Source organism: Nasonia vitripennis, chromosome 4, assembly GCF_009193385.2.
Source record: "Nasonia vitripennis strain AsymCx chromosome 4, Nvit_psr_1.1, whole genome shotgun sequence".
Lineage (NCBI taxonomy): Eukaryota > Metazoa > Arthropoda > Insecta > Hymenoptera > Pteromalidae > Nasonia > Nasonia vitripennis.
This window is the reverse complement of record NC_045760.1, coordinates 13,850,872-13,864,842: the sequence shown is the minus strand read 5'-3', so window position 1 is coordinate 13,864,842 and position 13,971 is coordinate 13,850,872. Positions and strand designations below refer to the sequence as shown.

The 13,971-nt window shown below is 36.1% G+C and overlaps 2 protein-coding genes across 3 annotated transcripts; one reads left to right on the top strand and one right to left on the bottom strand.

Annotated features, from left to right (window-relative positions):
• Window positions 1-594: 594 nt before the first annotated feature.
• LOC100678496 lies at window positions 595-2,205 on the bottom strand. 2 transcript variants are annotated; one of them, XM_003425614.4, is made up of 2 exons: window positions 2,096-2,205; window positions 595-1,902 (listed from the first exon to the last, which is right to left on the bottom strand). In XM_003425614.4, exon 2 carries the CDS (start codon window positions 1,885-1,887, stop codon window positions 682-684), a length of 1,206 nt encoding a protein of 401 aa, XP_003425662.1. In that variant the 5' UTR covers window positions 1,888-1,902; window positions 2,096-2,205; the 3' UTR covers window positions 595-681. The 2 variants fall into 2 exon arrangements, with proteins under 2 accessions (XP_003425662.1, XP_008203344.1); XM_008205122.3 differs by having other exon boundaries at window positions 2,038-2,197.
• A 731-nt stretch (window positions 2,206-2,936) lies between these two features.
• Window positions 2,937-8,994, top strand: LOC116417181. The gene is made up of 7 exons (XM_031928972.1): window positions 2,937-3,612; window positions 4,192-4,355; window positions 4,517-4,785; window positions 4,866-5,122; window positions 5,196-5,555; window positions 5,637-5,767; window positions 5,887-8,994. Exons 1-7 carry the CDS (start codon window positions 3,543-3,545, stop codon window positions 6,328-6,330), a joined length of 1,695 nt encoding a protein of 564 aa, XP_031784832.1. The 5' UTR covers window positions 2,937-3,542; the 3' UTR covers window positions 6,331-8,994.
• Window positions 8,995-13,971: the final 4,977 nt, after the last annotated feature.

Below are 13,971 nucleotides of genomic sequence, written 5' to 3'. Positions count from 1 at the left end.
TCTCTCTCTCTCTCTCTCTCTCGCGCGCGCGCGCGCGCGCTCTTTACGTGACCGCGCGACTCCCCAAAGCCGATAGTTCGTGCGCGCGAGAGCTTCGCTTTTCACCCCTATATCGCGCGCAATCAGTTCCCGTAATGCCACGATTCAGGCTTCATCAGGGCAGCCATTTTCCTGACACCCCTTATTACCGCCATTTTGTCGACGCTATCAACGCACACGAACTGTGCACGCGCGCGAAATCTGTAGTAGGCGCTACATCGCGCGCGGAACATTTGTGTGCGGAACTCGCGTACGTACATACCTATACACGCTAGCTGCTATATGTGCGTGCACTCTCTCTCTCTCTCTCTCTCTATATATATATATATATATATATATATATATATATATATATATATAGCGAGAGCTTTTTCATCGTCGAGCGAAACTCGCTAAAAAAACACGTCCGATGTATCGATGAGCTAGAAGCGCTTGAAAAAAATTGACGCGAATTTTTTCCGTGACTGCGGGGCGCACGCGTCGAGACTTGATATTGCTTGTTCGTAACACCGATATATGCGCGAGCGATGAAATTATGGTTTGAACTACACGTGCTTTTTTTCTTCAACTGTTTATTTTTTCGTTTATTCATGCATTACAAAACATTGGTAACATAAGGGAGTGCACCATCAGTAGTTGTTTTCACACCCAGTTGAAGAGTCTGTCCTTGTTGCGAACGATACACTTGACACTGACTCCACTGTGGCAACTGACGCGGAAGCACAGTCCCTCGCGGTCGGACGTCTCGAGGCTGCGGATTTCGTTTTCCGCGCAAACGTTGTGATCCAGCAGCTCGATTACATCGCTGACCTTTCCCTCCGCGTCGACTATTCGCATTCGTACGACGAGTGTGTCCTGATCGTACAACACTTGGTGCTCAGCCTTGCCGATCCAGAGAACGATCACACCACCCTTCGGTAGGTTGTGCAGTTGCAGACTACGTCTGTCTTCATCCACAGGCACGACGATGCTTTCGTCAACCAGATCTTTCAGGTCTGCATCCACGAGACTGCAAATCAGCGTTTGATTGGTCTCCTCCTTACAGAGACTGATCCTACCTGCACTTGTCGAGTAATGATCGATACCGGACCACTTGCTGCTGGCAAGGGACTTCAGGTCAGAGTCGAGCTTCTGAATCAAGATACTGCGGCCGTTTGGAAAAATTTGCGTGTAGATGAAGCCCGATGAAGGAACGTTCTTCGCCACCGAGCTGATGCTCCATACGTCGGATGCAACTGTCAGCTGGGTATCGTTGCTGAGGCTGACTGCCTTTCCCGTGTGGCCCTCGTAGCTACGTCTGCAGATCCTGCCTGGTCCGCAGTATCGATCATCTTTCAAAAAGACGTCGAAGGTATAGTGCTGAGCGACGAGAAAAACGGTCTTGTTCAAAACAACCTCGTCCAAGGCGATGTCCTTAATGATGCTTAAACTGCATTGATACCGTTCGTGAAAAGAATAGATACGAAAGTTTGTCTGCCGATTCGTGACGTCCTCTTCGACGAGCGCGACGACGGCGTTGCCGATCGCCGATCCCACCACCTGAAGCGGATCCTTGACTCTTTTGTGATCGACGAACGAGATTAGACAGTCGCTGGCTGTCGACTCCAAATGGATGGTCTGGCCGTCGTTGGAGAACCAGACGTGAATCAGCTGGCCGTTGATATCGGTGACGAGAGGCATGAAGGTCGAATCGCTTCTCTGAATTGTCCACTCTTCGGTAAGGTCATTTTTTGTCAGCTTCGTGAACAAAGAAGTTTGCCGACCAAACTGATAATAGAGACCGAAGCTTATCACGCCGAGACCACTTAGTAGCCCGAGAATCAATAGAGTCGATGCCAAGGGAGACATGTCGAATGTGTTTATCTGAAAAGAGTTAATAATTATGTGGAATTTTATTTTTATGTTCAATAGCCGTATATATTCAGTATATATTCAGTATATATTCAGTATATATTCAGTATATATTCTCAGAAAATGAATCGAAATGTCTTAATTAACCTCGATCAATGCTTTCCAAAACGAATGTATATATACATGTATAAAAATCTGAACCTACCGCAAAATATCGATGTTCTTTTAAACGATTGAAAACTACGAATGCTTCTACATAACCTATACAACACTACACTCTGCAACTCAACGTACACTGGTTATGAATAGTATTTTATCTCTCGTACATACTCGTCAGGTCAAGCTATATTGAACGTTGATACCACACTGAAAAAAAAGCTTATTGCATTTAAGTATGCATATTTTTTAAAAATTGGATTTTTTAAAAGTAAAAAATATTTATTTGTTTTCAATACCGAAATTTTAATATTAGTAAATATTTTCTTCAGTTTACTTGATTTTTCCGCCAAAAATAATGTATTGAAATCAAGCATAGATTTACTTAAGATAAATATACTTTTCTTAAATATAATAAATGACTTTTTAAAATCCATAAGACCAATTTACTAAAATGCATTCAATAACTACTTAGTAAATGATTTACTTAAATTGTATGGCGAATGTTTTGAATTTAATAAATATATTTTTAACATTGACAAATTTGTAATTAAAAAATAATTAGTAAAAATTAGTAAATTTTTTATTATAGTAAATATTTATTTTTTCTGTTGCAACAAAATATTTTTTAGGGCAAAGCATTTTAACTTTAAAATATGCATTTTTATAAATACTATTATGCAAATAAATATTTACTTGATCATAAGAAATATTTGTTATCGTAAAGAAAATAAATTTTTGAATAATTAAGATGTTACAGTCAAAATATTTATTTGTTTTTAACAAATATTCAACTTGATGTAAGTTAAAATTTATTGTTAACCAAACACAGTTATTTCTTTTTTTTCAACATTTTTTTATGAAATCTAATATTGGAATTTAAACAATATTTTTTTAATTTATCATTCGAAAGCACTTGATATACTTGGTAGAAGTAAATATTTATTTGCTTAATCATACTAATTAAATTAAAAAATTATTCTGTTTTAATAATCGGACACGGAATTTCTGTTATGTCACATTCGCGGAACTGTTATCACAACAACCGCAATCGTTCCATGCTCATCTCGCTTGCAAGGTATACATGTACCGGGTGGTACTTATGTAGGTACCTTTAACTTCGCACGCATGTATACATTCGCCGCTTATGTCTGACGACGAACGAGAAATATTGCTATTGGCTGCTGCAAATCTCGCCAGCCAATCACTGTCCGTGCCGTACTCGATGACGCAGCATGAGCGAGACACCGTAGCCGGATGAACAGTCGCTAGGTAGCAACCGCCAACGGCGCCGAACACGTTGCCGCGGATTCGCCTTATTCGCTCGGCTCGTCGAGACTTTACCGCCAACGTCGCCGAACACAAAGATGGTTACCGACCTGCTAGTTGCTCACGCGTGCAAAGGCTTTTTATATTTTGCCGAGTAACAACGCTTTACGAAAGGACAGAAATACCGAGAACGTATTGGAGGCGCCAATCATAGGAACAAAGGAACCATGGCGGACGAAGAGGTTATTAAAATATTGGACGATTTAGGGCTGGAAGATTTGGTGGAAACTTTCAAACGTAAGTTGTTCTTAAAATATATAATGACTAACTTGTTCAGACACCGGCATAAACAAAAACCTAGCTTTTAACAAAGATTTACTAAATTCAAAAAAATATTTGCGATCTAGTAACCACCAACAACCGTGCTTTTCTTTTTTCGTTTATTTAATTAGGGAAATCAATGTTGGATTTGTATTTTAGTGATCTTTACGGGGCCCTCAGTACTTATCTCACATAATTACATTTTAATTCATAGTAAATTAATAATAACGAATGCATGGGTTTACTAGATAATAGTAAATAATGACTAAAATTTAGAAACTATTTACTTCAAAATCGTTAGTAAATACAAATTATGACTAATAATGTGCACGTGTGTTTACTAAACAATTGTAAATGTTTATTGAAATTTAGAAAATATTTTTTATCCTTAAAATCTTTAGTAAATACAAATTATTGAATCGTAATAAATGGGATCAGATCAATGTTTTTTATGATAAAAATTCTTCTATTAATGGCATATTATAAACTACGTTTAATTAAAATTTCGTTAAGGGCAATTCAGTGTCATTTCAAAAAAAAATATTTTTTTCTCAGATAACAAGATAACTATGGGTATCTTACCAAAAATGAATGAAACTTTAATAAACGCCTTGATACCAGCCATAGGTGATCGAGCTGTATTTCTCGATTTTTGGAATAAGAATTTTAATAAAAATCAGTCTAATGAAGGTAGCAGTGAAAAAGCAAGTAAAAAAAGGGTAAGCAATTGCGCGATAAACAAAACATTATTTGGAGGTAGTCCATTGTTGTATTTTTTACTTGAATTATTACAAATTCACCATAGCGTCCTTTATATTTTTCGTTTGCTTGGAATTACCGTCGAGGTTCTTTAAAATTGAATAAATTTTTTTTATTCTAGAAAGAACGAAATCATGATAATGCTAGTAGCTCAGGTCCTCCAGCTAAAAAGGTTTCCAACGAAGAAAATAATAGCATCGTTATAAACAAACCTTTAAGCAACAGCGTTTTTGCTGTAGAAACAATGAAACCTTTGGATACCTTGTTTGAAGAAAGTGATTTAGGTAGACAAGTAGTTCGAAAATATGAACTCAAGAATGAGCTAGAGAATAGCGACAGAAGTAAGGTTTGCAATGTCATTATCACTGACTTAGTCAATAGAAAAATAAGGTGGAATTTTTGTTTTATTATTTTTTTTTTAGTCGTTTAAACATTAATTTATTATTTTATTGATTTTGTAAATATGGTAGGTTGAGGAACGAAACTGCAGCAGTTCTTGCTAAGATGATTGTAAAAAAATTTCCTACAGAAGTAGAGTCAGTATATTACAGACCCCCTGTTTCCAAAATTAAAAACGTAACAAAATCAGGTGGTCAAAATCGATCAAAACCATCAGGTGGAAAATTAATGAGTATGTTTAGAAACAGAAAACACGAAGAAACGAAATTATCCAAATTATTACTCAAAGAAAAGGATGATAAAGATAAGATAACGCAGACTGCTAATGGTAATTATTTAGTAATTATTAGTAATTGTAGAAATTGTTTAATGCAGTCTAAAATTGAGTTAAAAATTTTTAGAATCTAATGATCAAGCTTCAATTCAAGAAAGTGTGGATTGGTTATCCGTTAATGTTGTACCATGGGAACTCGTAATTGAGCATTGGAAAAAAACCTGCAAAATACGTTGCGACGAGTTTAAAAACTCAAAAGATAAAAATTTAACCAATTTTTATAAATCCTGGAAATTATACGAGCATGTCCAAGGATATGAATTGATAAGTATTGATTTTGAGTACTTGAAGCTCACAAAAATGTTATTAAATATAGAACTTTGGAAAAAGTTCTTTGACATTTTGAGAAAAAATTCGCAAGTGAATCAAAGAGATTCAACCGCTGTCAGCTTGGAACAAAAACTTGCTTCTAAGAATATCTCTGAAAGTAAGAAATTTTTATCACATATTGTTATTATTAATTTTTTTTTATAAAATCAAATCTAAGTTATTCTTATGTATGATACAGATGCGATGGTGCTTATGAGTTTAAGTTTAATTGCGCACTTGTACCCACCTAAGCAAATGAAGAAGATCAACAAAGAATCCTTCAGGCCATCGATAGGACTTTCAAAAGAGAGCATTTTTAAGATAGCAAGTGTATGTACAATTTTCAATTTATTTTTACAAATTTGTTAAAGCTGATTTTTGTTTTTGCGTTTTTATATTCATGCAATTATTCTCTATAAAATGTTCATAAACTTTTATTTACATTTTAGACCCCTAGTGATATGCTACTGGTGAAAGAAAAAGCTAGAGTGTATGCATCTGAGCGTAAAATGCCTCTTCAACCGTATATAATAATTATAGGATCAGTTGAAGATGTCCAGGATACATATGTGTGTATTGACGAGAGGTTATATAAAGTTAGAGGAGTACTACATGCCTTAGATACATGCTTTAAAGCATTCCATGTTTTTGATTTGGAGTATCCAACAGCCAGTACTCATTTGTGGTTATTAATCCAAAAAGGCATCTATCAAATTCATTTACCTTATGATCAAGAGATAGCTTCCATTCAACATGGACCAAGCAAATTAGTTGATAAGATGAGCACAAAGAAGCATGCTGCTGATGATGATTCCAAAGACGAAGAGGATGAAGAAAAAAACGAAGAAGACAGTGACGACGATACAGAAAGTGAAAACGACGACTCATCTTAAAAAGTAAATACTGTTTTTTTTTATAAACGTCATTTTTCAAATCAAAAAAGTATTTGTTTACTTTAAATATCTAATGATTATATGTGATATAATCTTAATTTAAAATAAGATAAGATAAAAAACTTCGAAGTATAGAAATATAAGACTGTACAAAAAAGTATTTTATAATATTAAGTGTTCAACATGATATCTTGTGTGTTTTGCTCTGATACATTCGTATCGCTTGAAATTTTGAAAATTCATATAAAAGTAAGTCACAACACACTACGGTACCTTGAATGTCAATGTAATGTTGCAAATTGTTCGTCTAAGTTTAGTAATATATATTCATTGATAAGGCATTTAAAAGTTAAACATGATGTACCTGAAAGAATCGAAATTCATGAGCAAGCTATAAATAACTTAAATCACGATTTAGTTATACCTGATGATATTCCTAATGAGACTTATGATTCAATCGATTTCTCGGATTTACATTCCGTACAAGCTAATGAAGTCCCACAAGATAAAGTTATTGACGTAACAGAAAATGTTACAGTAGAAGATTTCGCGAATAAGGTTTTACATTACGCTTTAACATTTGTTACTCAGCTTTATGCTTACGGTACTATGAATAGAAAATTAACGAATAAAATAATTTTTAATATGAGCACGATGTATATTGCCCAATGTATGAACATTTTAATGGCAAAATTTCAAAATTTAACGGAATTCTGTAATATGGCCAAAATCATAAAGAATGGATTCAAAAAATTTAAAACTGAACATTCAACGTTTGAGTTTCTTAAAAAAATAGACTGTTATTTTTCACCCATACAAATTGTAGTTAAATCTTTTTTAAAATATGGAAAAAAGAAAAAAAAGTACCGAATTTTAGTAAAAAAAAATACAATAAGTGTGATACCTATCAAATCAGTTCTAAAAAAATTTTTAGAATTGCCAAATGTATTCTCTACAATTGTTAATCATATTGAAAAGATTAAACAAAGTCCACTTATTGACTCAGTAATAAAAGGAGAATTTTGGAAAAACATTTGTTTGAATCAAGGAGATAAAATAGTTCTTCCATTAAATTTATATTTTGACGATGTAGAAATTAATAATCCATTAGGTACACATAAAACGATCAACAAAATTGGTGCATCTTATTTTTCAATACCGGTTATACCTAATCAATATTCAAGTAAATTAGAAAATATTTTCGTATTTCAGTTGCACAAATATGACAACCACAAAACTCTAGGAAATCATAAAATGTTTAATAAAATAATAGATGAATTCGTTAACCTTGAAACAAAAGGAATTTCGATTAATATTAATGGCACAGAAAAAAGAATCTTTTTCATTTTGACATATATTGTTGGAGATAACTTAGGACTCAACACGATTCTTGGATTTAATAAAAGCTTTAACTCATTATACTGTTGTCGTATTTGTATTATGCCTAAATCTGAGTTAAGAAAACGCACTAAAGAGAAAATGCAATATTTACGTGAAAAATCTAACTATTCTCAATACTGTTCTGAAAAAAGTTTTGGTATACTTGAAGATTGCGCATTTAACAGAATTCCTAATTATCACGTTACACAAAATTTTTCGTAGACCCAATGCATGATTTACTTGAAGGCATATGCCGATACGATATTGCAAAAATTCTTGAAGTTTTCTTGATTACACACAAGTTTTTTACGATTGATGTTTTGAATGAACGGATAAACTGTTTTAACTATGATTCAAACAACCTTCCACCTCCTTTAAAAATGGAAGCAATTAAGAAAAAAGAAATTATTTTATCGGCTTCTGAAATGCTAAATTTTGTCCTTAATTTAGGCTTGATTATCGGAGATTTAATACCCCGAAAAAATAAATATTGGACTCTTTATTTAATGTTGCGAAAAATTATACTGATAACAATTGCTGATGCCATTACTACAGAGATAATCGAAGGTTTTGACACACTAGTTTTTAAATATTTAACATTACATAGGGGTTTGTTCAAATGTACATTCAAATTCAAGCACCATAATTTACTTCATTATTCCCGTATCATGCGTAGATTCGGCCCTTTAAAATTCATGTCCAGCATTCGGTATGAAGCAAAACATAAACAGATTAAAGAAACCAGTAAAGCTACAGCAAGTCGAAAAAATCCTGCGCTTACTTTAGCTATAAAACAACAGTTACAGTTTTGTCATAGATTAGTTAAAAATATTGGATTTTCTGATAATATATCTTGTGGGACTTCATTGCATAAATTAGATAAATCTATTGATTTTAATAAGTTTAAAGAGTATTTACCGCTAAGTTTTTCAAATTTGTGTTTTTCATGTATCAAAATTCATGGAACAAGCTATGAGCCAGATATGGTTTTAAATATCACTGCAAATTATTTAAATATTTCCTTTGCGAAAATAAAATATTTATTTTTGATCAATGAAAACGAGGTTTGTTTTATTTACAATAAATTAAAGGAAGATTTGAATCCGCACGTTTGTGGTTACGAAGTATCAGAAACCAATGAATGGGGGTTTCTAAAACACAAAGATTTAATAGATTACCATGCGTATAAAGTGCATATTATGTCCGACCAAAGAGGTTATGTATTATCTTATAGTATGGATACTTTTGTAAAATTTTAATAAATTCTCAGTTAAGTTCAATGTTTTTATATTCGAATTCTTTCATTATTTTCCTCTTCACACATTATTAATATTCTTTTTAAATAATTTATTTGTTCTATAAATTTAGTTTTTATACAGGTTTTTACATTTTTTTATAGATACAAGAAAATATTGAGTAAACTGTTATTAAATTGAATTATTTTATTATTTTAAGAAAAAAGTTGTACCTTTACAAATAAGTATGTTCTTAGATACAGCTCAATATTCTCTTTTTATAGCATATTTTTACGATGCAATAAATATTTTCCGAATGCAAAATAGGCTGTCAAGGTAATATTTGATTTTATTAATATGCTAATTTTGAGTCAATATTTACTTTTATTGAAATAAAAAAAGTTGTATCTGCAAATAATTATTTTCTAAAATGCAATTCGATATTCTCCTTTTATAGCATATGTTTTTTGTGTTTAAATAAATATTTTCTAAATGCAAAATATAATAATGTCAAGGTAATATCTACTTTTATTGAAATAAAAAAAAAAGTTGTATCTGCAAGTAATTATTTTCTAAAATGCAGCTTGACATTTTCTTTCTATAGCATATATTTTTTGTATTTTAATAAATATTCTCTAAATGCGAAATATAATAATGTCAAGGTAATATCTACTTTTATTGAAATAAAAAAAAAAGTTGTGTCTGCAAGTAATTATTTTCTAAAACGCTGTTTTACATTCTTTTTTTATAGCATATGTTTTTTGCGTTTTAATAAATATTTTTTAAATACAAAATATGTTGAACTCACGACAAGATCTCCCTTCTTTGAATACACAATTTATTTTGTAAATGCAATGAAATATTTATTAAAATTTATTTTAGGGTGGTTTCTATATTTCTCTTTTCAAAAAATATATTTTATGAGTAAGTAAATATTTTTTACGCGGTACAAAAATTTCTTTTTTATCAACCTTCTAACTAGCTTAGAACAACTTTGTTATTGCTTGATTGTAAAAAATATTTATTAAAGTCTAACATATATTTCTTCTTTAGGGCTGTATAGGAATGTTTAAATTTAAGAAAATATTTGTCTAGTACTATACAAATAAATGATTTTCTAGAATCAAATAAAAAAAAATTTGATTTTAACAAGCTTTTTTTTCAGTGCAAGAATCGCGCAACTTTTTTCCTGCCGCATTATTCTAAAATTCATGGATAAAAAAAATACAATCAGTCAGCACGCTGTTTAATCCGACTCTCGCATAGCATTAAATGAAAGCATCGCAAGTAGCTACTGCGCCATTGTCATCATCGTTCTACGTCGCTCAGCTGTCTCTCTGCGCGCTTGTATGTGCCAGAGCTGCGGCTTCGATAACGATGCCGCGACTCGTGGGTGGAGCAAACGATGTGCCTGCTATAAACAGTATGGATATAAATATAGGGAAGCCCGCGTCACCGGAGTGCTTGATAGAATCCACCCTTATTTAGGGGGAAATGCGCGTACGCCCGCCCAGAGCAATAAATAACTCCCCGATGCCTGCCTACCTCTTTCCTGCACTGACTCTTCTGATTTGCCTTTCGCAAAGCGAACAGCGACGGCTTTAAATTTTGTCTCCTCTACAATAATTAAATATACACGATTGAAGCTTCTATAGAGAAAATTTCGAGAAATCGAAAGTAAGTCGAGAAATCCAGTTCGAATCAAGATCGGTATAGGCAAGCCCTGCGCTTAGGGGAAAAAATAGAGAAGAAGATCGACGAACGAGAGCCTTTTTTCTCGGACGGTTCGCCGCAATCGAGATAGCGGTCTTCCCTAAAAGACGTCGTTTATTGCCAAGTGCCATCGGCTGTAAAAACAGCGCGAGATATCTTTTGTCTCTTCCTATCTCGCGAAATTTTAATTCGGCTCTCTCGGCGGCGCTGCGTGCAGGAAGAAGAAAAATAGCCGCGCGCTCAGGCAATACCCTGATTTACGATTCGAAAATCGGCATATCCATAAAAAAGAAAAGCTTCGCGAAGCCGTAGCCCGCAGTCCACGTATATACAGACGATGCGACGGTTTAATCCAATGGGGAAAGGCGATCAAGAGAGAGAGAGAGAGAGAGAGAGAGGGAGAGAGAGAGAGATAACGCTCGTCGTCAATTATCCCAATGTCGCAGCGCATAAAGGAGGAAAGCAGCTAAAGTCTCCCGGTTTTTTTCGACCCGTATACGCATCAGAGTGTCACGCGGAGGCGGCTCGCGCTGCACTTTTTTCTCAACGAGGGCGGCTATTTTTTTGCCTTCTCTCCCGCGCTCCATCCCCTCGGCGGTATCAACAACGTCGCGGGATTTGCCGGTCCGCGCCACGCCTGTCCCGTGTTCGCCGCGACGCCGATGGATCCTTGTCTCCGGCTCCACGCGCGCGCGACCCACTGCGCCGCTCGCTCGCTGCACTGATCCGCCGGCTGTGCACAGTGTATATAAAAGTCGGAAAGTGTGTCCCCTCCCCCTTACACAGCGACGCCGTGACTGCTGCTGCAGAAGCACCGGCATCAGCTATCCCCCTTGGGATCTCTCTCTCTCTCTCTCTCTCTCTCTCTCTCTCTCTCTCTCTCTCTCTCTCTCTCTCTTTAGCTTTTCGCGGGAGCTTTTTCGTCCCTCCTCGCCGTGAAAATAGTTCGCGGGAATTGGCTCCGCGCGCGCGCGCACGATTTTATCGCTCCTCTTCTCCCCGATCATCGACTCTTCTTTTTTTCTTTTCGTCCCCCCGCAGCACACTCGGCCGCGCGCAGTTGAGCTTTTTGGCGGCGCGATCGGGAATAAGCACCAATGGCGACTAGATTATACGAGCTTTTGCGGGCTGATCTGGCAGACCTAAGCCGCGGGATTTCTCGTCCGATTTTTCCGCGGCGATAGAAGCCCAGCCGCGTGTGTGCTTGTATGTACGTCTATAAATCGTTGGACGAACGCCGGAGAAGAGAAAAGTCGGCGAAAATTAGTGCGCGAGTATATGCGAATGGAGAAAAAAAGGACGAGTGTGGAAAAAGTGAGTGCGAAAAGAGCTAGATCTCGTATGTATGGAGAGCAAGGTATATATTTTTTGAGAACTGCAGCAGGGACGTGTGTATAGCAGAAAGGGAGTATACATAGGTATACATGGCGCATTGTGCGCACATAGACGGCAAAACTGTCCGCTAACGAGCGACAGACGATATCGTTCATCTTTTGTTCCGCTTCAATTATGCCCCAGTAATTATTCCCAGCCAGTAATTACTATCGTGTTACCGGAGACTGCTGCCCAAGGGGATACATCTCCCCCCCCCCCCCCTTTCTCTCTCTCTCTCTACCTCTCGATATAATAACGGCCACGCGCGCGCGCGCGGATCTCCCCCGTACCTCCCGCTGATGCTGTTTTCGCGTTGGCATATCTTCGCGAATCTGCAAAGTATTTTTTTTTGCCCACTTGGTGACTGAGAGAGAGAGAGAGAGAGAAAGCGCGCGCGAAAGATGGATCTGACGATGCAAGTATCTACAGAAAGTAGATTCGATTATTAGATTGAGTTATGATTTTATTGAGTGAGGACTATGTGACGGGCCAGTGAAGATCTGGCACAGTTCAAGCATACAAGACCTGACGGATGTTTCGTACAAGTAATAGAATAAGTAAACAACCATAATCTCATAAATGAAGAGACTGACATTAATCAAGGCAGACTTATTGAAGGAACAGAACCTTGCCTTCTGAAGAAAAAAGAATATATATATATATATATATATATATATATATATATACACACGTGTGTACAGATAAAGCGAAATCAGCCGTCCTTAATGGTTGGATGATTCTCGATAGGACGACAAGGCCTAGCGATTACGCGTTCGCGGCGCTAATTGGCTCGGCTTTTCGCTAATTGTTTTTGTATTTCCCGCGCGCCGTGGGGAAATATAAGAGAGCTCGCGCGTGCGTTATACATACACCCAATGTGCGGTCACGGACGGGCAGAACATGCGCTGCTGCAGACACAGTAAATTGGATCGCGGCTAAATGGCTGCAATTGCCCGCGCTTTCCCGAAATTGATGTCGAAAAATCATCGTCAGCCGCGTTCGGATTTCAATTTGGTCAGGCGAAAAACGCAGGCGCCGCGAACTAATCCAACCGTATATATACAACTCTCTCTCTCTCTCTCCCTCTCTCTATTCTTCAAACAATTAGCTAAAGAATATTTTTATGGACTTGAAAACTCATAATCATCTCACAAGCACTTACACTCCTCCACTCTATATATATATCATTTCACATTCACTATATATATATATATGTGTGTGTGTGTGTGTATCATCTCTCACACACAGAAATTATAACTTGTTTTTCTTTATACTGTTACACAGAAATAAAACTTATTTAATCTAATCTAATCTAATCTCTCTCTCTCTCTCTCTCTCCCTCTCTCTCTCTCTCTCTCTCTCTCTCTCTCTCTTTCTTGCCCTACAACGTTTGTCATTGTCACGGGCTAGCAAAGCTTCGATTATTGATAGGCCAGGGACACATAAGCGCGTTCGTCCGCGTTCGACTGTGTACAAATTCTGGTAACTTTTGGATAGTGCCAAGAACGGAAATGTCTAATACCTATGACATATATACATATCTAACTGTGTTAAGATTGTATAGAGACAATTTTACTATTGGCACTATCCGAAAGTTACTAAAATTTGTACACGGTCGAGCGCCGTCGAACGCGGACGAACGCCGACGAACGCGCTTATGTGGCCCTGGCCATAATGAATTATACAAATGAGGATGATCAAGTTGACCAGGCATTCTGAAAAATCTTTTATAGCACAGTGTGGCTAAAATCCGCTGTTAAGTCACGAATAGGCGAAATTTGCGGACTTTAGCAGTCTGTGCTATCAAATTTTATACGATACTCTTGACTTAAATGGTTCAGTTTTACACGGCGCTTAGCGTAAAAAAAAACATTTAAGTCACACGTATCGTAATGTACTATTATTTTCAGATACTCGAGGAAAAAATCAATATGCAGGA